The sequence below is a fragment of the Aquarana catesbeiana genome, linkage group LG07 (genome assembly GCF_042186555.1).
Source record: "Aquarana catesbeiana isolate 2022-GZ linkage group LG07, ASM4218655v1, whole genome shotgun sequence".
NCBI classification, from domain to species: domain Eukaryota; kingdom Metazoa; phylum Chordata; class Amphibia; order Anura; family Ranidae; genus Aquarana; species Aquarana catesbeiana.
In genome coordinates, this window is record NC_133330.1 from 127,550,604 (window position 1) to 127,578,384 (window position 27,781).

The 27,781-nt window shown below is 42.6% G+C and overlaps 1 protein-coding gene across 4 annotated transcripts in view; it reads right to left on the reverse strand.

Annotated features, from left to right (window-relative positions):
* Positions 1-297: 297 nt before the first annotated feature.
* IPPK (inositol-pentakisphosphate 2-kinase) overlaps positions 298-27,781 on the reverse strand; it is a 1,128,404-nt gene continuing 1,100,920 nt past the window's right edge. For all 4 annotated transcript variants that reach the window (XR_012235280.1, XM_073592668.1, XM_073592666.1 and 1 more), the window contains one exon: positions 298-1,177. Coding sequence is in view for 2 of the 4 variants with exons in the window: in XM_073592668.1 (XP_073448769.1) it covers positions 952-1,177 (226 nt within the window). In the remaining 2 variants the exon portion in view is untranslated. The remainder of the gene's footprint in view (positions 1,178-27,781) is intronic.

Below are 27,781 nucleotides of genomic sequence, written 5' to 3' on the forward strand. Positions count from 1 at the left end.
CGTGTTGTTACCCCATTCTGCTTTCAAGAAGCATAAGGTTCTTCAAGAAGCATAAGGTTCTTACATGCAAAGGTGCCAAGTTACGCCTAGGGTGCTGATGTTATTCGACTGGTTAGCGCTCCTAATTTACAGCAATGTCAACGCAGTGTTTTCTTCCAGTGGGGAGTAGATCTACCCTCTGTTAGCACCCCAATTCCTGCACCCCAATTCCGGTAGCTTGCAGTAGGTTAAACTTCACTTTTAAGTATATGTATGGTGACTCGTTTACAGAACAGAAACTCCAAATGGACTAAGGTCTAAATAGTAACAGTAAATTGAAATACTTTTTATAAACAACAATAGATAAAGGTTCTAAAAACACCAAACTTTCTTTTTGACATGTAAAACATAAATATAAATCAAAGTTATTAACCGTCCTTAACATTTTTTCCCCACATGCCTGTTGGAGGTTTAGAAATGCAGACCTTCATAATTCTATGGAAAATAAAAATTGTATATAGTGGCTTAAAATACAAACAAATTAGATCTTTTTGCATTATACAAAGTACAAAACCCACAACTGTGAAAAGATATGTATTTTTTATCACCACATTTTACAAATCCTTACCCTGATACAGCTTAGGCCTTTGCATAAGGCTCAGTGAGATGATTGTCTGGACCTCCTTAGGCACCAGAAAAAGCAGCAGAATGAATGCAAAGGGCCAGGTTGTGCCTAAATAGTGACAGTCAGTCCTTCATATACATAGGTTTGTTAGACTTATAGCATTCAAATAAAAATAATAACTTGCAGTTAGCCTTCGTATATCAAAAACATGTCCTTTATGAAACTAATCATAGTTTTAAAGGTTACATATAAAATATTATGCAATGCTTCTAAAGACTAAATAAAACAAGACTGCAAATCTTCTTAGCATACCCAATCACAGCACAGAGGCTAAGGCTATTTAAGAACTATACTTTATGCAGAAGCAGAGTGCATTTCTCGCTTTCCAGGAAGATGAGTGAAGTGGTTGGCTCGTCTTGGTTCTGGCTATTTTTCAGGTAGTGGTTAACAATTTTACAGTCTCGGTTGTATTGGTATGGTATGTTTTCATAAGGCTTCAGGTCCAAGTCCAGGATGGAAACTGAATACAGGAAACTTGTTCTTGAGGCTTTTATCACAGGTCTTGACTCAAAGCTAAAACAAGAAATACATTGTGAGAAGCACTTTGGATAATAATTTGTTGACATATAATCTGTAACACATTATTAGGCAGCTTTTCTGACTTTTTTTTCTTTTTAACTGTTCATAGATCAAAATGACTATTATTAAAGTTTAACTAAACACAAGAAAAAAAAAAATATATATATTGCAGCTTATAGCTTACTAGTGTCCTTCGATGTCCTTCGATTTTGTTTTTTTAGATTTTTTTTCCCTCCATTTTCACCTGCTGATCCAGCCAGTAACACACCTCCTGTCTTGGGGTGACTACACCCTCTTCACCACTGTATCAAACACCTTTTTAAGCACTTACAGCAACAGCCTCCTTTTTTAATAAAGATGTTAACTGCTGTATATGAAGAAAAGTTGAACATCGTAAGCATCCATGTGAGCGGGAAATGTTTTGTCTCAACCCTCTAAACACCAGCTGGATAGCTTGGTGTGTTTAAAGAGGAAGTAAACCCTGATGGGTTTTACTTCCTCTTTATTTCCCTGCAAAGGTAAAGCATAATGGGCTACTATAGATCGCATAGTAGCCCATTATGTGTGACTTACCTGAAACCAAAGGCTGCGATGTCACCGCTGTCCCCACTAGCGTCCATAGCGCTAGCGTCCATCTTCACCCCTCTTCCTTCCGGGGCCGCAAACTCCAGCTCTGTGACTGGCTGGATTCGCATGACATCACTCCCGCCAGTCACGGCATGACCCCTTTAGAAACAGCACGATCTGCCCTTTCCAAAGTGCACATGCGCTGTAGACATCGGCGCATGGCTTTATTGTAAATATCTCCTAAACCGTGGAGGTTTAGGAGACATTTCCAGCACCTACAGGTAAGCCTTAATATAGGCTTACCTGTAGGTAAAAGTGGTTGTACAGGGTGTACATGCACTTTAACGAAGTTGAAAAATAACAGACTTAAATCAATAGATTGCCTGCTGAACTGAGCAGAATGGCAATGGAATGTTTCATTAAGTGCAAACAAGTGTCCATAAACAAAAAAAAAATAAATCTTGTGATATTACTTCTTTCTGTACGATCATAAAAATATCCGAGTTTATATATACATTTTTTGACATAACGACCACAATTGTTGCACAGTATGTACATGAATTAATATTGTGAGTTTTAAGAAATGTAGTTTTCTGCAAATATTTTATGTTTGCCGCACAGATGTTTAGGTTGATAGAGCATTATTTGGACATATTTTTTTTTTGACGGTATATTCATAATATATATATATATATATATATATATATATATATATATATATATATATATATAAAATCACATATATACACATATACAATTTATAATAGCGCTGTACCCCTTTTTGTGAATATTTTTTGTACATTATAATCCCAAATAATGTTTGATGTCCAGCTGCTCTAGTAAGAGTAATATTACTTCCCCAAGAAGTGCAGGAAAGCAGACACATCTGCCTATCAATAGAGCTGCATGGAGCTTCCAATCAGGTTCCCTTGAAAAACTGACAGGAGGACCTGATCGGAAAGCCTGTGTGAAACATACTTACTGAAGGACTAATTTTTTTATTTTGCCCATCAGACCACTTTAGGAAACAAGTATAGTTAGTTCTCACAGCAACCCTGTTCTCCTGGGAGAATATACACTATAATGTCAAAAGTATTGGGACACCTGCCTTTACACGCACATTAACTTTAATGGCATTCCAGTCAATATTGAGTTGGCCCACCTTTTGCAGCTATAACAGCATCAACTCTTCTGGGAAGGCTGTCCACAAGGTTTAGGTGTGTGTCAATGTTTGACCGTTCTTCCATAAGCACATTTGTGAGGTCAGGCACTGATGTTTAACGAGAAGGCCTGGCTCACAGTCTCTGCTCTAGTTTATCCAAAAGGGGTTATATCTGGGCGGCACAGTGGTGTAGTGGTAGCACTCTCGCCTCGCAGTAAGAAGGGTCACTGGTTCGAATCCCAACCACGACACTACCTGCTTGGAGTTTGCATGTTCTCCCTGTGCCTGCGTGGGTGTCCTCCGGGTACTCCGGTTTCCTCCCACGCTCCAAAGACATGCTGGTAGATTAATTGGATCCTGTCTAAATTGTCCCTAGTATGTATGAATGTGAGTTAGGGACCTTAGATTGTAAGTCCCTTGAGGGTAGGGACTGATGTGAATGTACAATGTATATGTAAAGCGCTGCGTAAACTGACGGCGCTATATAAGTACCTAAAATAAATAAATATCTGGTTATGGTCAGGACTCTGTGAAGGCCAGTCAAGTTCCTCCACCCCAAGCTCGCTCATCCATGTCTTTATGGACCTTGCATTGTGCACTGGTGTGCGGTCATGTTGGGGGCCATCCCCAAACTGTTCCCAGAAAGTTGGAAGCATGAAATTGTCCAAAATGTCTTGGTATGCTGATGCCTTAAGAGTTACCTTCACTGGAACTAAGGAACCCCAACCCCTGAAATACAACCCCACACCCTAATCCCCCCCCCCCAACAAATGATTTGGACTAGTGCACAAAGCAAGGTACATGAAGACATTGTTGAGCTACTTTGGGGTGGAGGAACTTGACTTGCCTGTACAGAGTCCTGACCTCAACCAGATAGAACACCTTTGGGATGAATTAGAGTGAAGACTGCGAGCCAGTCCTTCTCGTCCAACATCAGTGTCTGATCTCACAAATGCGCTTCTGGAAGAATGGTCAAACATTACCATAGACACACTCCTAAACCTTGTGGACAGCCTTCCCAGCAGAGTTGAAGCTGTTATAGCTGCAATGGGTGGGCCAACCAAATTTTGAACCGTACGTGTTAAGGCAAGCGTCCCAATACTTTTTGACAATATAGTGCATTTAATTTATATTCATGTTATTTCTCTTCAAAGAAAGTTTCCTTTAGTCCTTTTAACAACTTTACAGGGAATATGTAGTCTTTTAATTTTATGTGTGTCAAAGTGGTCTAATATTAAAATATTTACTACTTATTTAATATATTTAATATTTAAAAGTCTTAAATATATACATACACGTTAGAGATTTAGAGATATTATTTTAACCACTTAAGGACCAAGCCTCTTTTTGAGATCTGTTGTTTACAAGTTAAAATCATTTAACTAGAACCCCCAAATATTATATATATATTTTTTCAGACATCCTAGAGAATAAAATGGTGGTTGTTGCAATACATTATGTCACATCGCATTTGCGCAGCGATCTTACAAATGCAATTCTTTTGGAAAAAATAAACTTTTTTTAATTAAAAAAGAAGAAAACAGTAAATTTAGCCCAATTAATTTTTATTTTGTGAAAGATAATGTTACGTCGAGTAAATTGAAACCTAACATGTCATGCTTCTAAATTGCGCCCGCTCGTGGAATGGTGACAAACTTTGAGCCTTAAAAATCTCCATAGGCGACGTTTAAAAAACTCTACAGGTTACCAGTTTTGAGTTACAGAGGAGGTCTTTTGCTAGAATTATTGCTCTCGCTCTAACGATCGCGGCGATACCTCACATGTGTGGTTTGAACACCGTTTTCATATGCGGGCGCGACTTATGTATGCGCTTGCTTCTGCGTGCGAGCTCGGTGGGACGGGCGCTTTAAATTGTATTTTTTTCTTATTTATTTTACCTTTTTTTAAAAAATTTTTACAACGTCCAATTTAAAAAAAAATGTTTGGGTCACTTTTATTCCTATTACAAGGAATGTAAACAACCCTTGTAACAGAAAAAAAAGCTCGACAGGACCTCTTTAATGTGAGCTCTGGGGTCAAAAAGACCTCAGATCTCAAATTTACACTTAAATGCAAAAAAAAAAAAAAAAAAAGTCTTTTTTTTCAATAATTTTTTCCTCCCCTTTAAGACCATTGGGCGGAAGTGACATTTGACGTTGCTTCTGTCATCCAATGGTATGGTGCCGAGTTGGGGCCATCTTTCCCTCACTCGGCACCGTGTTACTGAGGGGAGAGGACCTGATCGTCACCGCGGCTACCGACCTTTCTCGCTGCCGATAAACGTGATCTTGTGGCAAATCCACCACAGAGACCACTTTTATCTGAAAGCGGAGCTCCCGCTGTTTAAAGCGATACCAGGGTTATGGCAGCTATCTGCTGCCATAACAACGATACTCCATGTTAAACAGGCACCGTATAAGGACAGCGGGCGGTCCGCAAGCAGTTAAGTGATAAAAGTCTCTGAAATAAATATGAATGTCATAATGTAAAACTGAACTGAAGGTTTTTTTCAATATGTCTTTGTCAAGGACAGAGAAACCATTTTGCTATGTTAAAGTCTTAGTGTCAGTATATTGGGAGGAGTTAAGTATCTTACTATAGATTCAAGCCATATATGCAAGAGTGGGTTTTGCAATTTTATTTGGGATTACAACCTTACATGGGGGATGTTCAAGTTTAAAATGCTTTCATCATCTTTACATACAGTAAGAATACACTTAACAGTTTAAAGGCTGTTCAGAGAGAGGAGAGACAGAGAGAAGAGAAAAGGAATCTCTACACTGTGAAGGACATAACAACATCTGTTATATATATTTATGGTTGAAGCCCTATGGCCGATACGGATATAGATAACATTTAGAAATAACATAAGACTTACCACATGAAATGGACCTGAAAGTGTGCCTTGGTCTGATGGACGGTATACCAAAATAAGGGGGCAAAAACATTCAGGAAGGGGTATAGTATTTTATTAGTTTTCAGTTGTTTATTGAGCTAGTTTGGTAAATGCCTGAGCCATCTCCACTTGAGGATTGGGGATGTACGGGGCGAAGCAGGCAGACTTCCACCTGCCTAGTCTTTTAATGACGTGGTCTGGGACCCCGTGGCGGGATGCCACTGAGGCCGCCCCAATGCGGAAGGAGTGACTGGAATACTGGCTGGGGTTGAGATGAAGGTTGCGGAGAAGGATCCTTACGTGTTTCACAAACTGACAGGCACTCAAGGGTTTGACGGGAAACGGTAGAAGGGGACTGGAGTCCTGCTGTTCGGGCAGGAGTGAAAGAAGATGATTGAGCATGGTAACTGGACACCAGCTATTATTATTTTTATAAAGTTGGATATCTACCCCAGAGCCTGCCTGCTGGATTTTAGAGATTGTAAGGTGGGGGACGAAGTGGTCTTGGTAGTGAACCAAGTGATATCTACATAGCACTTGGCCAGCCGGGTTGCTACAGGTGAACTCGCCAGGTCATAAGAACCGTAGTAGGTCAAGTATATGGCTGCTTGTAGGACCACGCTGGGGAGAAGACCAAATGGAGAAGTAGTCAGGATGGTCGACATACCCTTGAAGATGGCACTTGTTATGGTTAAACGTTTGGCGCTGACCACCGGTTGGTGTTTCCGCGTAGGATGGCCCGGATCGCGTGGGATGTGAATAAAGAAGGTTTTGCGGGGTCTTGTAGAGTCAAGAAATGTTGGATGCCTGCTAGGTATAGCAGAATAGTGTTATGTGATAAGGCCACCTGAGTATGGCAATAAGAGATAAAGGCAGTATGTGCTTGACATCTGTTGTTTCCTCGGAGCAGTGTGCCAGGAATTTGTTGAACGCGCTCCAAGCTGTCTGGTAGGCTTTAAGCGTGTTGTGGGACAGTGAGTAGTTGATGAGCTGGGTCGCTCCATGTAGATGTTCCAGGGTGGTCAGCTGAGACCAAGCCGGGATAGGGGCCGAAACTGGATCGGCTCCGGGCACCTGTTTGAAAAAGGAGGTGTAGTTAAAGTGTGATAGTGCATCTGCTGCGAGGTTGCACTTGCCTGGAACAAATGAGCAGTGGATGTTAAACTGATGTTGTAAAGACAGTTGTACCAGCCTGCACAGGAAGGACATGATCGAGAGGGACTTGGACCTGCCTTTGTTAATAATATCTGCCGTGGCCTGATTGTCGGTGGTGAAGGCCACCATTTGTCCTGTCCAACAATGACCCCAGAGCTGTGCGGCTGCCACTATAGAGCTCGAAGAGGGAGGATGTTCGGGTGAAGCCAGGAATTAAAAGTATCTGTGAAGGCCAGGGTCCTGAAAACCAATTATGGCCAAAAATTGCTGCGAAGCCTGTGGAGGCTGCAGCATCTGTCACTACCTGGGGTGATAGGGACGAGATAGTAGGTATGAATAGGGGTATACCATTCCAGGCAGAAAGGAATTCCTCTCACATAGATAGGTCCGCTACTGCTGGGGTATCAAGGTTGAGGATCTGATCAGGGTCCTGTGTTTGTGAAAGAAATACCAGCAGACGTGACACTAAGGAGCGACGCTGTGGAATGATCCGCATGGCGAAATTAAGCATTCCTAACAGAGATTGCAGCTGCTTCTTGGTACACCCCTTAGTGTGGGTAAAGTCTCAGAGGACCGCCCTGATGCAGGTCAGTTTGTCGAGAGGGAGGCTGGCCTGCATGGAGCAGGTGTCTAAGTTGACTCCGAGAAAGGTAATGGTATGTGCTGGCCCGTCGACTTTATGTTTAGCGATGGGAACATTGAGATTTCTGAACACGACTCTCAGTTTGTCGAGGTCTCCTGGGGACACGCTGAGCGGTTTGATTAGCAAGAAGTCGTCCAGGTAATGGATGACCTCTTGACATTGAGCTTTGTACAAGAGTATCCAGGTAAGGGACTGCGCAAATGTGTCAAAGAGCCAGGGGCTACTCTTTGAACCAAAAGTCAATTTGGTGGCAAAGTAGTATGCCTCCTTCCACTTAATGCCATGCCAGCACCAAAGGGACGGGTGGATAGGCAGGAGCTTGAAAGCGTCCGAGATGTCAGCTTTGGAGAGCCAGGCGCCTGTGCCAATAGGGCTGACTCTCCAGGTATTGAAAGGAGGCTGAGTAAAGGGGCCTATGACAAAGTCTCTGTCTATTTCGGCCTGTAAGAGCTGGTCTATGGCCTGCTCGTCAGTGGCCGCTGAGTGGAGATTCCTGCATTCGTAGGTGGTGTGGGGCAGAGAAATGAGGCCGGTGTGAAACCCTGCTGTGAATCCCTGGATAAGGTAGGTGGCCAGGGAGGGAGTGGGTGTGAGGTGAGGTAGAGATCTAGCCACAGGACATTAACTCGGCTTAGTCATGCCCTCTTTTGTTGCTTGACCTCGCACAAGTTCCTTGGATGCGCCCTCTGGCATAGGGTGCAGATGTGGAGCAGGCGGCACTGGCTGAAGTTGCAGGATCCGTAATTGTAATTGTTGCAGATAGCTGCTCCTCCCACGGTTCAGACTGGACGTCTGAATTTGTCCACTTGAGGCGTCTGTACAGGGGCCGACTGGCCTTGAGCTGCACCGGAGGTAGAGGGAAATTCGAAAGGGCGTCTGATTGTCGCATTGGCGCACCAAGTGGCGGTGTGGGTGGAGTACTGGCAAATAGCGCACAGTGGTGAGTGCAAGCCGGCAAAGTAGTGACAGAACAGCTCTGTGTCCATAAGGCTCCAATTCGTGGTTGTCTGGAATTGTGTGAGCCTAGCTGCTGACTTGGCAGAAAAGGAATGGTGATAATCATAAAAAGAAAATCCTCCATACTTGTAGCCCAAGTCTACTACAGTATGAAAGTATAAGTCCAGCTCTTCCCTCTTGCTGGGAGAGGCTGAACATGGGACATCCCTTAGTATGCCGAAGGCCAATCTGAATTCTGGGACGGACAATTTCCGGTTGAGCCTGGGGTCTTTGGCCTTAAGGACCACTGACACATCACCCCAGATATAGGCTTTGTTTTCCAGATCGTGGACGGAAATAAGGAGAGAGGCAAGGTTGACGTCCCTGCCGTCCAGGATGTCCTTCTTTATGCTGGCTGGAACCAAATGGGACGGGTAGACAATGGGGCTCCACCCTGTGGTACCTGCAGGAAGGGGTGTCAAAACCTTGATTGCGGTAGGGTCATGTATAGCAGCGGTCGGGCGAGCCTCCAAGAGTGCCACTCTGGTTTGTACATCCGTAACTGAGGTAGACAAGGATGAGACCATGGTGTGGAGTTGTGAGGTGCTCGCCCTTCCTGGCTGTGGCGGGAAAGGGCACACCTCTGCGCCTTAGTTCTTCCATCAACTTGGGGATGGTCTATCCCCTGAGGGACTGCATGCTGCCGCTCTCTGAGACCGGAGAAGGTGACAGAGGGGCTGTGAGGTCTTTGCTGCCGGCCTGGGACATGGTTCTGCCCTAGATACGATGTTCTGTCCTTTGGGGTCGACCGGAACCTATTGGGGGTGACATGAATTAGAAGTTTGCTTCTTTTCCCTAAAAGGCATACGTACCCAGCTCGTGCTCTTTTGTTTTTTTTGTTTTTTTACCTGGGGAATATCGCCCAACCTGGTGCAGGGTGGACATACTGAACTTGACTGACCTGGAGGGAAATGAAAAGGTGACTCGTGAAGGGTTTGCTTAACTAACTTGAAGCAGTGAATTGTATGGCGACTTAAATGACAGGTGCATGGGACGAAATAAATGAGTGAAATGTGTATGCCTTGATGGTGGCACGAATCGGTATGCCGTGACTGCGATAAGCTACGAATCGAACTGTGGGGCATGGCATGAAAAAATCCAAGACTGTTGTGGCCTGCCGGGATGAATCAATGGCTCCCGAATGCCCAAGATTCGAATCAGCGTGTGGTGTGTCGATAATGAAATGAATAAAACATCTTGCCATGACAGAGGCTTAACTCGGTCGTGCCGCAGCCGCGACTGACAGCGAACCGGACTCTGGGGTATGTATTGAAATGAGGCAACAGAAAACATTGGTGCACACCGGAACGAATCGGTGCATCACGGATGCGAGAATCAAATCGGGGCGCAGTACGTAACAATGAAATGAATGAAATGTTTAGCTCTGACAGAGACACAAATTGATTGCGCCGCGACTGACAATGAACAGAGCTCTGATGCAGGTACTGGATAAGGCCGAAACAACTGGGGCATACCGGAACGAATTGGTGCATCTCGGATGCGACTGGATTCGAAACGGGGCGCGATATGTGGGAGTGAAATGAATGATAATTAATTCCCATGAAAGAGATGCGGATCCGTCGCCTCTGCAACTAACAACGATCCGGACTCTGGAGCATGTACTGAAATGAGGCCAAAACAACTGGGGCACACCGGAACGAATCGGTGCATCACGGATGCAACTGGATTCGAATCGGAGTGCTGTACGTGACAGTGAAATGGTTTTAATTGCCATGACAGAAGCACGAATCGATCATACCGCTGTTGCGACTGACTACAAATCGGACTCTGGAGCATGTACTACAAATGTAGCTAAAATACATGGGGCACGTCGAGACGAATCGGTGCATTTTTGATGCGACTGGATTCGTATCGGAACGTGATACGTGACAGTGAAATGATAGGCCATGACAGAGACATGAATCGGTGAGCCGTAACCTGCGACTGACAATGAATCTGACTCTGGAGCATGTACTGAAATGAGGCCGTAAACAACTGGGGCAACACAGGAGCGAATCAGTGCATCTTGGATGCGCCTGGAATCGAATCGGAGCACGGTACGTGACTGAAATGATTCGAAATGATTTGAAATGCTTTGAAATGTTTTTAGAAATGTCTGTGAAATGAATTAGCTTTGAAATGACACGGGTCAGTGTACAGAATTTTTTGCGAGTGACAACGATTTGTCTTGTGAAGCATGGTAAACAGTTTTAGACATGCCTGAACAAAGCGGCGCCTGTGTCGGAGTGGGGTACAAAATAACGAAATGACTAATGTAACGACGGTACGAGTGGTATGTTACGGTTATGTGTAAAATTTATGAATGATTCGTAAGTTTGATATCATGACAGCCGAGCCAGACACGTTGTACGAAACTGCGAATTGGTAACGAGGGCCTCAAATCTCGAACACGGGAACTCTTACGAACACGAGAACTCACGGACGCTGAGTTTCGTAGTATCGCCTAGTGACGTAGTATCGCGCACAGAAAACCGACAAAGACCACAGGCGAGCGGGCTGGTTAAATACCCCCCGGGCTTCTCCCATAAATTCAGGCCACCATACTGGCATTCCTACATATATATATATATAACAGATGTTATCTCCTTCTGAAGTCTGAAACTTTTTCATATGCTTTGTAAGTTCTGCCTTGCTTTGTGAGAATAAACTTTTTGTGAGTATTGTATGAGCTGAGGAGTCTCCAATGTCTACTATGAAAAGGATTTCAAACATTTTGGTGAAGAATGTGGACCTGGATGAAGCATATTAATCTTTGACTCCAGTTAACGATCCTGCTACCGGGGTGAATTTTTCTGTCTGTTTCTCACCTCTAGACAGCTTGCAGTTCTGCAAGGAGGAAAAAAAAAAAGACCCAGCATACGAGGTTGATTGCCATCTGGATGGTGTTCTTCAAGTATTTTGGAATCCAGGACAGACTTCCGGTTTGTGAAAGTGTGACGTTATGTATGTAAAGATTTCTGCCAAAGATAAAGTCCCTGCCAGAGGAAGCTGGTAGCCAGGACATGTGAGATGTTCTTACAGGATTATTGGGTATGCGGCCCGAGGATAGTGGTGTAAAAGGGACAAAGGCTTCACGTTATTTTTAAAAGCCCACCATTGCAAGTAACCAGGCAGATGTTCCCCTTGGGTGAGGCAAGTTTGGAGGTCGGATTCTGGAGAGTGAAGATGGAAGTCCAAGGACAAAAGGCAAAGATAAAGACACTTTTCATCTCTTGAATAGAAAATGTGAACATAACAGCTAATAAAGGGGGTACCTCATCCTAGATAGAATTTACAAAACAAAGAACCAGCATGACGGATTATCATGGTACCATAGAGGAATAATAATGAATCAGAACCATGAATGATTGTAAACAATGTTTTAAATTTGTTTTATAATATTCCCTCCCCAGAGATTATTCTGTAGACCTGATCGGTGCCTAGAGGTCCTGAATACAGGACCTGAATCCATATTGGGAGGACAGGTGGGGCTCCACCTGGCATGGTGTCTATCTGGGGGCTAGTGGTGGTTGTCCTATACCCCACTAATCCGACCAAGGTGGTGGAGATGACGGTGGTGGCGTCCGGGGGAATCCCCTTCCTTTTCCTCCCTTCTAGTCCCTCTTTGTTCTGTTGGATTCATTGGGTCCTTTTGGCTACAATATGTATAAACATTGTTTGGCCACCAATGGCACTATGCCAGTGCAATCTAGGTTCCCAGCTGCCTGCTCGTAATGTGTGTCGACTTTCTGTTTCATCTGCGCATGTGCGCAGTTTCGTTTTCTCTTATCTATGATAGGGGACCGGCGCGTGTGCCGTGACGTCACTCTGAACGGCACGCGCTCCTATCTGCCTTTGTCATTTTCTCCCCCCAAGCTGCAACAGCCGACCCATATCAAGGTGATAGTGTTGTATGCTGATTTTTTTGGCGCCAAACTGACCATATAGTCAGTGTTTAATGTTGGGTCTGGTGAGCAGTGAATTATCTGGAGTGGCTATATGTTAATGGTAGGTGCTTTTTTGATACTTGTTGACAGATGTGTTTTAATGTGGTTTATCTGCCACTACTGAAGTGTCACTTAGCACTTTTAATGTTTATTATTATTATATATATATCCTTTATGGTTTTCTCTTATAGTGGCGTTTTTGAACAGGTAGATATGCTTCCTGTCAGCCCTTCCACTATTATCAATCCTGGGATACTGATCTCTGGTCGGACCATCTCTTGGGCTCCATGCAGGAATGTTTTTTCCTCCTCGTCCATTTGTTTGATGTACTTGGAATCAGCGGCTGGTCCCCTTTAGGTAATTTTTGTGGTTATATTTTCTTCCCTTTTTTGTCCCCCCCATGTACTGTTGTAATATGTTGGCCGATTTATGTAGTATATTGTATTAAAGTACCATATTGACCAGAAATTCAGTTGAGTTGTCCAAGCCAACTGAATTTTAACATATCAAGGGGACAGCTGAAGACCCTTTGATGTGTTAATCTTATGCAAGTCTACCTAGGTGTGTGAGGTATGGCCCTGTTAACCTAATTGAACATTTCAAAGAGTACATTGTTTACATACTTAAGGATGATGTAGGACCATAGAAGAAGTAATTAGATGGTAATTAGACTTGAGGGGGTATTCATGGGAAACATTTGGTTGACCTAGCAGAACCCCCCCCCCCCCCAAGTGTCAGACCAGTACTTGAGAGGACATTCAAGCTGGCATTCAGTCAGTCTTGTGTGTGTGTGATTATGAAGGTGCAGGTCTAGAAAAAATGGGACTCTGAGTTATATTTACTCTGTTGGATTTTTGTCATCTGTGGACTTTGGACTTTGTTCTGTGTTGGAAGTCAATAAAGTGCATCTCTCTGGAAGAATTGGGTTGCTGCGGAAGAGTACTTACATGATCATTATAATAACTACCAATTAATTATCATACACACTATACCTTATATCACTACATGTACTCCCTCTGTTTTGGGGTACTTGGTCCAGCAAATAATGTTTTTTTTTCTATTTAGATATTTGGCCCTCCTTTCCAAGCACTGCGTTCCCCAATAAGGATTGTTTAATCTATTGCTGTGCTGCTGTCTTGTTAGCACTGGGCATTTGACCATAGTAAGTATACCTGGCCAGAATACTCTTGTTTATTATATTTCCTTTATTTTCTGCGAACTTTTTCTGCCGTATTGGCCTGTGGTTTCTGATTGGTCTTGTGGATATTATTTAATTATTGCCTGTTTCAACACACATAGGGTCTATTTGGATCCAGGTCCTGCATCTTTCTGCCTCTATCCACTCCCTCATCATTGTGTGGGGCACACCGTTTCCGTTCCTCAGTTTCAACTATCTGGGGTCTACAGTCCATAAGTTTTTAATGCACTCGGCTATTGAGGGCTATTTCATATTTATATTTGATATATATATATAGATATAGCTATATATATCTATGAATATATCTATATATATATATACAATATTGGACTTGCGTTTGTCTTTAATATATGTTTCTCTCCCATCTCTCCAACTTAAGGTTCTTTGGTTACGTGTCAATTTTGGTTCTGAAGAAGCTACCTTGCGTAATGCGTCAACCATCTTTTTTGACATATGATTGTTGAACCTCTAGATAACATCCTAGTGATTTTACAGTGTTGTTCTATGTACTTGTTCTATGTACACATAATACTTATTATTAAGTATTATGTGTTTAAATTCCTCTATGGTACCGTGATAATCCATCATGCTGGTCCTTTGTTTTGTAAATACTATTCATCTCTTGTTTTTTTAAGCGTGCACAGGACTGTCATTCTAAACAGGGGTGATTGTGTTTGTTTATATAGGCAGATAACATGGAATGGTATCTGAGCTACTTTTGATGAGTATGTTCAGCAATTTATTCCAGGAGCTCAGGTTATGGTTAAGAATTATAGATCTGAAGGTACCTGGAATGCCAACTGGGAAGATTCCTTTGTTATTCTTAAGGAAGGGGTGTCCAAACTTTTTTCAAAGAGGGCCAGATTTGATGAAGTGAACATGCGTGAGGGCTGTCCATTTTGCCTGACATTCTTTTGAACCATTAAAATTCGGTCTAAGTGTGTTTGTCCGAGCACTAATACACTGCCCAACAAGAATTCTCCTGCCTTTGTGGCTGTAAGTGGTGAATAGATGAGCTTAGGCGTGCTTTTTGGATATACTGTATTTATCAGCGTATAACACGCACCTTCACTTTAAGAGGGAAGTTTCAGGAAAAAACTTAAATTTTAAATAAAGAACTGTGAAGTAAAATAAGAGAGAAGAGAAAGGCAAAAGGCTAGCCTATGTTAGGGGGAGTGCCACATCCAATAATCAAGACAAAAATACATGGGGTTCCCCTAAATGGACTTTTAAGGCACTCAATTTATATTGTGAGAAATATATAGCAAAGTATACAAAAATGTATAATAATAAACAAGTTTTATTTGTAGAAAAACATTTAAAAACAATTGTAACGAAACACTGATTTGTCTAAACAGTGCATTTATATCGCCATAAAAAATATACACAACAAGATCTCCTCACACCCAACGCGTTTCGGTATATATGTCTAGTCCTTCTTCAGGGGTGTAGAAATTGAGGAGGAGTTCATCTATGGTGTAATTGATTATATATCTTTAAACAAACAATCCACGGCATATAGGGTTATAAGAGATAGCATGTTTAGAGCGTTGATATCATAACACTCACATATGGTTAGTTGGTAGGATGATTTGACAATGCTTCGTTAAATTCACATAAAAAGCTTGCAATTAGAGTAGCACCAGATATTTGAGATGATGGGATGGCTGTCTTGGGGCAGATAGTAGAGCATCAAAGTGGTCTATGTGTAAAGGATGAGTATTGGTATCCTTAGGAGGAGGAGGTCCCTCCTGCACTCCACGGCAGCGGTACAGCCAGAGGAATTATACTGAGGCAAATGGGATCCCTGGGAGTGAAGAGAAGGTGTACTGAAAATATAGATCCTAATCAAATGTACTGGATATGTAATAAAAAGGAAATAATGAATAAATAAATATGATGTAAATAAATAATAAATAAACAGGGGGCTGCACATACAGGGGGTTCTTCCAAAGAAGTGGGGTTCTTTAAATAAGTGGCACTTCTGCTCTTGCACCATCCATCTGAACATCATCTTCTCTCTTCACAGGTAAACCTGCGTTTATACCTCCACTGAATATTGACTGACTGCTCAAATGCATATTTGGTAAACCTGCGTTTATACCTCCACTGAATATTGACTGACTGCGCAAATGCATATTTGGTAAACCTGCGTTTATACCTCCACTGAATATTGACTGCGCAAATGCATATTTGGTAAACCTGCGTTTATACCTCCACTGAATATTGACTGACTGCGCAAATGCATATTTGGTAAACCTGCGTTTATACCTCCACTGAATATTGACTGACTGCGCAAATGCATATTTGGTAAACCTGCGTTTATACCTCCACTGAATATTGACTGACTGCGCAAATGCATATTTGGTAAACCTGCGTTTATACCTCCACTGAATATTGACTGACTGCACAAATGCATATTTGGTAAACCTGCGTTTATACCTCCACTGAATATTGACTGACTGCACAAATGCATATTTGGTAAATCTGTTTGTCACCACTGTTTCAACTCCATCTGTAGCCATGCTCATATTAGTTCAATGTTTATTTAGCCATTAAGTCTTACCTAAATTATGGGTTCCCTTATCTTTACAATTTTGGCCTTTTAGTCCCCTTGCAGTTTGATTGTGGTGTGAAAGTTATGCCCTGCTAGCTGTGTTCCTAATATCCCCTCCTAATTGATTAATTGCCAGATTCAACCCACACCCAACACACAGTATAAAAACAAGGCCTTCTTTATGGGGGAGCACATACAGGGGGTTCTTTAAATAAGTGGCACTTCTGCTCTTGCACTTCAGCGATTTGCACAAAGCTAACTATAACAGACTGCAGGTGACCCCATTTCCAAATTTTATCATCTTCCTCTCTGAAACATGCACTCTTTACCTCTCCTCCTTTTAACAATTGCTGCCTCTCTCCTCAAACTCTCTTTTCTTCATCCCTCTGCTCCACCCCACAATCTCTACATATCACCCTCACTTCTCCCCTCCCCCTATTACTGCACTCATCACCTCTTTCTAACTCTAAGCCCACTTGCTAACAAACCCCCCAGGATACTGAAGCATGTCCCCTCATACAAATCACATTCTCATATTAACTCCCTCACTCTTCTGCTTCTCCTAATTGCTGGAGACATTTCCCCAAACCCTGAGACCCCCTTATTTAACTGTGCCCAACACACCCATCACCATCACCCTACACCCTCTGGCAGTAGTCGCAATCTACACAATTTAGTCTCCATTCCTCTTCTTCCCAACACCAGCCTCCCTCTCTCCTGCGCCCTCTGGAACGCCCGCTCTGTCTGCAACAAACTCACTGCTGTTCATGACCTCTTTGTCACTAATTCCTTTAATCTACTTGCGCTCACCGAAACCTGGCTCCACGAATATGACACCCCTTCTCCTGCTTCCCTCTCCCAGGGTGGCCTTCACTGGACTCACTCCACTAGGCCTAATGGACGCAATTGAGGTGGAGTGGGATTCCTCCTATCCCCCCAGAGCACCTTCCAGGTTATTCACCCTCCTCCCTCTTTTTCCCTCTCATCATTTGAAGCCCACTGTATACGTCTATTCTCTCCTACTTCCCTAAGAATTGCTGTGATCTACCGGCCCCCTGGACCATTATCGACTTTCCTTGATGAGTTTTCTGCCTGGCTACCCTACTTTCTCTCTTCGGATATTCCCACAATCCTTCTCGGTGATTTCAACATCCCTGCTAATACAAACACTCCTGCTACTTCTAAACTTCTTAGTCTAACCTCTTCATTTGACCTGAAGCAATGGGTACAGGCTTCTACTCACTCTGATGGCAACACGCTAGACCTTGTATTCTCCTACCTATGCACTCCATGCAACTTCTCAAACAATCCTTTTCCTCTCTCCAACCACCACCTTATTAGTTTCTCTCTCCCCCTGTCTTCCACCACCTTTCCCTCCAATCGCCTAACCATCACCCGTAGAAACTTTTGCAACTTCAACTCCTCTCTCCTCTATTCTGCTACTGATCACCTCTATGACAAAATCTCTCCCCTGTCCTGCCCCAACCAAGCCACGTCCATCTACAATAAATCTCTTTCCTCCACCCTGGACAAGCTCGCTCCCCTCACTACACGCAGAATCAGGCCTCGACCCCTACAACCCTGGCAAACAGCTGACACTAAAATTCTCAAAAAACGTAGTCGCACTCTTGAGCGTCTGTGGCACAAGACTAAGTCTCTCAAAGACTTCAACCAATACAAATATGCCCTCCAAAAATACTATTCTTTCCTCCACACTGCCAAGCAAACCTATTTTACAACTCTTATGCCCCATACACATGATGAGATTATTGGACGAATGATTGTCCGTTTTTTATTGCATGCTGATCTCAGATCGAATCTGATGAGTTTACTAAAGTCACGAAAATTCCCGCACGACAGAAATAAAATTCGGAGGTGATGTCATGTGTTGTAATGCATTTGTATTGCATTTTCGAAAAACTATAGCTGTACTGATTAAACGAAAATCGTACGATCTGGCATCGTATGAAAAAAATTTCCTGCATGTCCGATAGAATATTGGATGAGCTGTCCTGATCGGCTCTCGAAAGCTCTGTACTAACGATCCGATTATCGTACGATCACTTCGAAAGCGGTATTTTCCGTACGATTTTCTGATCGTGTGTACTGGGCATTACTAACACCTTCTCATTCAGTCCCCGTAAACTCTTCTCTACCTTCAACTCTCTACTTTGTCTTCCACCGCCTCCACTCACTGACTTACTCACTGCCCAGGAAATCGCTAATCACTTCAAAAACAAGACTGATACAATCCGTGATGAAATCTCCATTCTACAGGTATCTCCCCCAGCTAAGACCCCATGTCAACAGGTACAACTGACACTCCCCCTATTCAAATCTGCTACTACAGACGAAGTTGCTAAACTCCTTTCTATCGCCCACCTAACCACCTGTCCCCTGGACCCTATTCCCTCTCAAATGCTACAGTCACCCTCTGACCCCATCCTACACTCTCTAACCCACATCTTCAATCTCTCCCTTACCTCTGGCTTCTTCCCCGATGCTCTAAAACATGCACTGGTCACCCCCATACTCAAAAAGCTGTCCTTGGACCCTACCAATCTTAACAACCTATGCCCTATCTCCTTGCTCCCCTTTTCCTCTAAACTCCTTGAACGCCTAGTTTACAACCAACTGAGTGACCACCTCATTAAAAACAACCTTCTTGATCCCCTTCAATCTGGATTTCGCCCTCAACACTCCACAGAAACTGCTCTTTTAAAACTCACAAATGACCTACTAACTGCAAAAACCAACGGACACTATTCTGTACTCCTACTTCTGGATCTTTCAACTGCCTTTGACACTGTTGACCACCCCCCTCCTCCTCAAAAAACTTTACTCCCTCGGTCTCCGTGACTGTGCTCTTCAGTGGCTCTTATCTTAACTATCCCAACGCACCTTCACTGTCACTTACAATTCTACTTCCTCCACTCCTCTTCCCTTCTCTGTCGGGGTCCCCCAAGGTTCTGTTCTTGGACCTCTTTTATTTTCAATCTACACCTCTTCCCTGGGTCAGTTGATAGCCTCTCACGGCTTTCAATATCATTTCTATGCTAATGACACACAAATCTATCTCTCCACCCCTCAACTCACTCCATCAGTCTCCTCACGCATCACTCACTTACTAACCGACATATCTGTATGGATGTCACACCACTTCCTCAAACTCAACTTGTCCAAAACCGAGCTTATAATATTTCTTCCCCCACATGCCTCTTCACCTGACTTCTCTGTCAAGAGCAATGGCAAAACCATCCACCCGTCCCCACATGTCAGGGTGCTAGGTGTTATCCTGGATTCTGAACTCTCCTTTCGGCCCCACATCCAATCACTTTCCAAAGCTTGCCACCTCAACCTCCGCAACATCTCTAAACTACGTCCCTTTCTAACCAGTGAAACCACAAAGCTCCTGATTCACTCCCTGGTTATCTCTCGCCTTGACTACTGCAACTCACTCCTCATTGGCTTACCTTTAAATAGACTATCGTCCCTTCAGTCCATCATGATTGCTGCTGCCAGACTCATCCACCTTACAAACCGCTCAGTGTCTGCTACCCCTCTCTGCCAATCCCTCCATTGGCTACCACTCGCCCAACGAATTAAATTCAAAATACTAACAATAAGTTACAAAGCCATCCACAACTCTGCCCCCAGCTACATCACTAACCTAGTCTCAAAATACCAACCTAATCGCCATCTCCGTTCCTCCCAAGACCTCCTGCTCTCTAGCTCCCTCATCACCTCCTCCCATATCCGCCTCCAGGACTTCTCCCGAGCCTCGCCTATCCTCTGGAATTCCCTACCCCAATCTGTCAGACTGTCTCCAAATTTATCCACTTTTAGGCGATCCCTGAAAACTTTCCTCTTCAGAGAAGCCTATCCTGCTTCCATCTAACAACTGCACTATTTTCTCCAGTAGCTCATCCCCCACAGATATTACCCTTTAGTATAACTTGACCCTCCCTCCTAGATTGTAAGCTCTAACGAGCAGGGCCCTCTGATTCCTCCTGTATTGAATTGTATTGTACTTGTACTGTCTGCCCTACTTGTAAAGCGCTGCGTAAACTGTCGGCGCTATATAAATCCCATATAATAATAATAAATAAATATGATGGGAAAAAAAAAAAAAAATATATATATATATATGTCTATGTATATGCCCATTGATTATAACAAATATTTTGATAATGACATCTATAATGGGAGTGAGGTTTAAGGGGTAATCTCATAAATAACTGGAAAAATGTCCAGGTGCAGGGATACTCAGTAATATATACATATGAATACCAGTAAATTGATATCAATGTTGTTTTAAAATAAAATGTCAGATTAATGCAATCAGATTAAATGCCTGAGTATTATAATAACTAGATTGAACAAGGTTGAAGTATTAGATTTACAGCAGATGAGAGTTTGAATCTGCACATATACAGGGGACGAATGAATATTTAAACCTGTATAGATATAACTAAAGGAGGTGTATTATATATAAGGCTCTGTGTCTGTTATCAATAGGGCTGAGTAAAGCATTGCTCACTAACTGTGTAAGATAATACTTAATGTATAGATTAGTAATGGACAGAGCAGTTATACAAGGAGTAAATACCTTTAGTTAGAGACTCCTCTAACTAGAAGCGACCAGCCGCACATCCCAAATCCAGCAAAATAGTGCCTGGTCTGGGAGTGGTATGGTCACAGGAGTAGTAGATCCCGATCAGCCGGCGCAGTGAATTGCACACAGCTGATGATCGGGATGGTTGCCAGGGAAACCTGTGAAGCTGCCCCCTGAGCCGAGCGTGCGCGCCCCCCACCGCGCATGCGCGAACGCCTGCATACCGGAGCGGCGTCACGCACACCCAGCCCACCGACATGGAATGCCAACTCGGCGGACTGCGCATGTCCGCCGGAGTGGCAAGATGGAGGCTGTGGGCGGTGATGTGATACATCCATCAGCCTCCAAGGAAGCCTCCCAGAGGAAAACTTGGCGGCTTTCCATGCCAGGCAATTCATGCGGTTGACCGCAAGGGGAGGGCCATGGGAGGGAACAGATCGGCCCCACAAGGATAGTCTGCAAGGGTGTATCAAAAGGATAAATATTGATTCATATTACATCTAGAAAAGGGGGAAGCATGAAAACACTATCTGATGCATTAGAAAATAAAAGGCAGACAATCTTAAATAAACAGCAATGGACAGAGAGAAGGGGATAGTGAAAGAATGGAATTTTTGTTTAAGGCAAGGGTAAAATGGGCTAGATATAATTGCATGCCCTGTACATCAGATAATTGTATGGTATTGGCACTGACATGCAGATGGTACTAAGCAAACAGAGAGATAGGCTAAATAAAATGGGCATGATCCATTTATTAGGTGATTAACGTGATTACAGTGTTGGTAATAAGCTACAAACCAGAGCAATCATAGACATTATTGATGTTACATCATTCTTGCTAGAAAACAGTAGGTCAGGAAAGGACATTTTTTAGCAATAATTAACAAAATGGATATCCAAACATATATAAGGAAAGATTTTACCGGAGAAGGCTAAATAAGGGGGAAAAAGGAAAAAGTTCCTTGACAAAATGGTAGAAAACATGGGGGGGGGGAATCTACTTTTCCATTCTCCCAGATGAGAATCCCTCAAGGAATGGTTTAAAGGATATAGCTTCGTTCAACCCAGGGGGCAGGGTAGCTTTTAATGAATAGATCCACCTTAGTTCCATTTGGAGGAGGGTTTTGTTTCAGCCCCCCCCCCCTGGGTTGGGATGTATCCTGTCAAGGATCAAAAATTGGACCCTGGGGAAAACTCCGCCATGTATGATAGAAACATGGCGTCCAAGGGGGAGGTCCGGATTACAGGTCTGCATGCTAACAATATGTCTGTAGGCCCTCCTCCAAAATTCTAGTTTAGTCTTCCCAATGTAGAAGCAATTGCAACTACATTGAAGCATACAGACTACTCCGGGGGTTCTGCAATTGGCAAAATGTTTTGGATAAAATGTTTTGCCGTTGGGGAGGGTTGGGTTTCTTTGCATTAACATATATTTGCAATAGTGACAAACGCCACATATGAAGGTAGCTCTATATTTGCAATGTGTTCTAGTGGATTTGCTTTTAAATTCACTGCTGACAACTTTGTCACTAATAGAAGAAGCTCTTCTGAAAGTAAAGAGAGGTTTGTCTGGAACGTAATGTCCTGTGGATGGATCTAAAGTCAACATGTGCCAAGATTTCTCAACGATTGTTTTGACTTGATGTTGTTGTTGATTGAATGTGGTAATGATCCTTAATTTATTGGTGTTATTACATTTGGTGGTATGGAATAGAGTGTTTCTTGGTTTCATCAGTACTTGTTTATAGGATCTTTTTAGAGAGGCGTGTAAATAGCCCCTGGCAAGGAGCCTGTCGCGCAACTTAGCTACTTCCTTGATGAAATTTTCTTCATCAGTGCAGTTACGTTTAATTCTTAGATATTGGGATTATGGAATAGAATTAATTAGGGGCTGTGGATGAAAGCTAGTGGCTTGCAGTATTGTATTCCCTGCAATGTTTTATAAAGCTTGGTGTAGAGGTTCCCCTGTTCCCCTCTGTAAATTTCTATGTCTAAGAATGTTATTAGATTTCTATCACAGGACATGGTAAAATTAAGATTAAAATCATTTTTATTCATTCTTAAGAGACATTGGTCGAGCATATCAAGGGGGCCATCCCAGAAGATCAGAATATCATCAATATAACGGTACCATCCCAAAATGTGATCAGTATAGATGGCAAGGTTCTCGTCAGCCAAAAACATTTGCTCCCACTCCCCCAGGTACAGGTTGGCATACGATGGGGCACAACATGTCCCCATCGCAACCCCCTGCACATGGAGGTAGTGGGAGCCATTAAAGGTAAAAACATTATGTTTAAGGATATGCTCGAGCAATGAAAGAATTAATTTGTTGTAAACCGGGTCAGTGGCAATATTTTGTTGAAGAATGTGATTAATGGCTGCCAGGCCTCTTTCATGTGGGATCGAACTGTATAAGGTTTCCACATCTATTGTGACGAGGAAAGCTTGATCAGGAATGTTACATTCCTCTATGATCTGTAGAAGGTGGACAGTATCCCTCACGCAAGATGGTAACGAGGTTACATAGGGTCTGAGGAATTCGTCCACCAGTTTACTGGCGTTGTCACTGATGGAATCAATTCCCGAGATGATGGGTCTACCTGGCGAATTTAGGGGATTTTTATGAATTTTGGGGAGTATGTAGAACGTAGGGACCTTTGGAAAATTATTTCTGATGAAATTTCATGTTTGGTAATTGTGTTGTTGAGAAAGGCAGAATCCACCAAAGCATAGAAGTCTTTGTTATGTTTATCAACAATGCTGGCCGGGATCCGACGATACCAGTCAGGGTTGTTGAGACTTTTTTTACATATGTTTAAGTAGTCTTCGTTGTTTAGAAGAACAACATTTCCACCCTTATCTGAAGGTTTGATGGTGATTTGCTTATTTTTAGCAAGTGAATTTAGTGCGTCCCGTTCCTTTTTACTGAGGTTTGGAGGAATTTTGGTTTGTAACATACGTTTCTCCAAGTCATTGTTTACCAATTTTAGGAAGGCCGCAGCATTGGGATTGGTACTAGGAGGTGGACATAAATCAGATTTTTTCTTTAGTATCGATTTGGATGGGTTAGCTTTGGAATAAGAGTCTTGTTTTTCAATGGACTGTAAGATTCTGGATAAATCTACTGAATCAATAAGATCTGCTGTATCGCTCTCTTCAAGAAGGGAGATCAAATGATCGAGTGCTTGATTTTCTTGAGGAGTGCGATCTATATTTACTTGTTGTTTGTGATAAAGTTTTTTAGGAACTATTTTCCGGCCAAAAAGTTGGAGATCCTTGTAAATTTCAAATTTATCTAAATTTTGACTTGGACAAAAATGTAATCCTTTTTTCAAAACCGATTTTTCCTCTTCGGAGAGGGTATGTGAGGATAAGTTGATCACACTTAAATCTGTGTTGGGCTATGTTGGGAAATTAAAGTGTCGGTTGTGTGTAAGTGTTGAGATTGGGTAGAGTTGGCTTGACGCCTGCTAGAATTTGGTCTAAAAAAGATGGGTCATTCAGACCCGATTCAGAGGGAATGGAAGTTTCTGTAGTGGTGGAAAGTATAGTTTCCTGTGATAGTGATTTTAATGTGGATACGTTCAGGGATGTCTCAGGTGGTGCAGAATTATGGTGAGAAGATTTTAATGTATTTTCTAGAACTTGTTTTTTAGCTTTTTGGTCTTGTGCTGAGTCGCCATGGAACTGGCGTTTAGTGCCTGGTGTTGATTTGGGCTTTGAATGGGTTGGGAGAGGGGAATAGGGGATTGGTTGTTTAGGATTCGCCTGTGATCCTCCACTTAAATTACCTCTATAATTATATTTGTTTTGATTCCATTTGTAGGCTTTACCAGCCTCAAATGCATTTTTATCTCGTATAAATTTATGGCTTTTTTTGATAAGGATCTCTTTATTGAAGGTCTCCAGATGTGTTTTTAATTTTTTCTCTTTGATTAGTGTGGATTTGTGTGTTTTGAATTTTTGTAGTTGCCCACATAATTTAATGATTTCCAAATCAAGGGTCTTGGGTCTTTTAGTGTATTCGCCTATTAAAGTTTCCATGAGTTTTCATGAGCATGTCTGAAGTATCTTTTCCCAAGTTTGTTTGAACTCGCTGTCCAGGTCGTCCAAAGTCGGGAAGATCTGGACACGGAGGCCAAGTGGGTTAATGTCATTATTCATATAGTCCTGAAAGGACTTTATATGCCTAAACATTAGAGATTTTTTCTCCAGGGTCTGGGATAGTTTAGAAAAAAGAGATGAAATTTCTGACTCAATCTGTTCATTGTCACCAAATTTTTGTAGGTATCCCTGCATAAGGGAATTCCAATCCTCGCCTATGAAACTCTTTTCAATATCCATGCTGTTTATTTTTGGGCTCAAATATTAATAAATATATATGGCACTCGTTCCTCTCGCATTTACTGTCCCCTCCGAGGCAGCCAGAATATATATCTTTTGAAGCTCCAGCGCTCAGAGATTCGTTGGGGGCCAAAAAAAAATATATGTCCAAATTACCAGGCGGGCCATTTGAAAACCAGAACGCGGCCCGCAATTGGCCACGGGCCGGATTTTGGACATGCCTGTCTTAAGGTATCTGGGACTAGAATTCTTTTTGTTCAAAGAATAGGTAAAAAATGCAGAAAGGACTCAGAGTCTAGAATGGTCCATATTGATCAATGAAAAACACTTAAAGTGGGTGTAAACCCGATTTATGAAATTTGACCTAGGCACATATATCTGTAGTGTTTCCTTATCTCTCTCCAAAGCACTAAGTCCCGTGTCTTTCTGCTGTTTAGTTTCTCCTGTTATCAGCATGATAACTTCTGACAAGTTCTCAAAGAAGGGAGACAAGGCAGCTTAAAATGTGTGTCAGGATGGGTGCCATAAATTGACTAGCAGAGAGCTTGTCTTGTCACAGCACAGCTCTGAAAGTATCTTCATTCTTCTGCCTATGTGGAGTGGGGGTGTGTGTCTTTCCTCCAATCAGCTGTCTACCAGTGTAAGCCAAGAATCCACTCCTACTGCTAAATGGGGAAGTGAAAATTCTAACCAGATGTAAGAATTCTAAAGAATATAGCAAGCTGAAGACAGCAGATATGCATGTAAAACTTATGTAGGGAGATTTGTTTAATCCCTGTGATCATCTGAGGCTGTTCACTTCACTGGGTATATGTGAGGGTTTACATCCACTTTAACCACTTGCCGACCGCTGTCAGCACATATACGTCGGCAGAATGGCACGGTTGGGCAAAGTAACGTACCTGTACGTTACTTTGAATTTCCCGCCGTGCACGCGCGCGCCTGCCGCGAGCTCCGTGACCGTGCCCGCGGGACCCGATCGCTGCTGGGATACCCGCGATCGTGTCACGGAGCTAAAGAAGGGGCGATGCCAATGTAAACAGCATCTCCCCATTCTGCCTAGTGACAGGACACCGATCGTCTGCTCCCTGTCATCGGGAGCAGCGATCAGTGTCATGTCACTGCTAGCCCATCCCCCCCACAGTTACAATCACTGCCCAGGACACACTTAACCCCTCCCCGCCCCCTAGTGGTTAACCCCTTCACTGCCAGTTACATTTTTACAGTAAACAAATGTGTCAAAATTGTCCAATGTGTCCGCAATAATGTCGCAGTCATGATAAAAATTGCTGATCGCCGCCATTACTAGTAAAAAAAAAAAAATTAATAAAAATGCCATAAAACTATCCCCTATTTTGCAGACGCTATAACTTTTGCGCAAACCAATCAATAAACGCTTATTGCGATTTTTTTTTTAACCAAAAATATGTCGAAGAATATGGACTAAAATGAGGAAAAAAAAAAGTTTTTTTATATATATTTTTGGGGGATATTTATTATAGCAAAAAGTAAAAATAATGTGTTTTTTTTTCAAAATTGGCACTATTTTTTTGTTTATAGCGCAAAAAATAAAAACTGCAGAGGTGATCAAATACCACTAAAAGAAAGCTCTATTTGTGGGAAAAAAAGGACGTCAATTTTGTTTGGGAGCCACGTCACACGACCGCGCAATTGTCAGTTAAAGCGACTCAGTGCCGAATAGCAAAAAGTGCTCTGGTCAGGAAGGGGCAAATTCTTCCGGGGCTGAAGCGGTTAAGAAAAGCATATTTTTTTTTTATAAGAATTTGATACTTGTTTTTATTTTCTCTCCTAGATATGTGTTTCGTTCTAAGTTTAACCACCTGCTGGCCAGCCACTATGTGTATGTGTGTGTATATATATATATATATATATATATATATATATATAGAGCGGCAGTTGGTTCCCCTGCGCAAAGCACTGTACCCGTACGGCGATTCTGTGCATGTGAAACTGTGGCGCGGGTCCCACAGACTCGATATCGGCTGGCCACCGCCGATTGCGGTGAGGAGAGGCAGAACGGGGATCTTCCTATGTAAACAAGGCGGATCCCCGTTCTGACAGGAGACAACTCTGAGATCTGCTGTTCCTAGTGATCAAGAACAGCGATCTCTTTGTTGTCCCAGGCAGCCCAGCCTCCACACAGTTAAAATACACCCAGCACTTTTTGCGATTCGGCACTGCATCGCTTTAACTGATAATTGTGCGGTCGTGCCACAGTGCACCCAAACAAAATTGACGTCCTTTTTTTCCCACAAATAGAGCTTTCTTTTGGTGGTATTTGATCACCTCTGCGGTTTTTATTTTTTGCACTATAAACAAAAAAAGGGCGTCAATTTTGAAAAAAACGCAATATATTTTAGTTTTTGCTATAATAAATATCCCCCAAAAATATAAAAAAAAAAAATTTTTCCTCAGTTTAGGCCGATATGTATTTTTGGTAAAAAAAAAAAAAAAGAAATCGCAATAAGCGTATATTGATTGGTTTGCGCAAAAG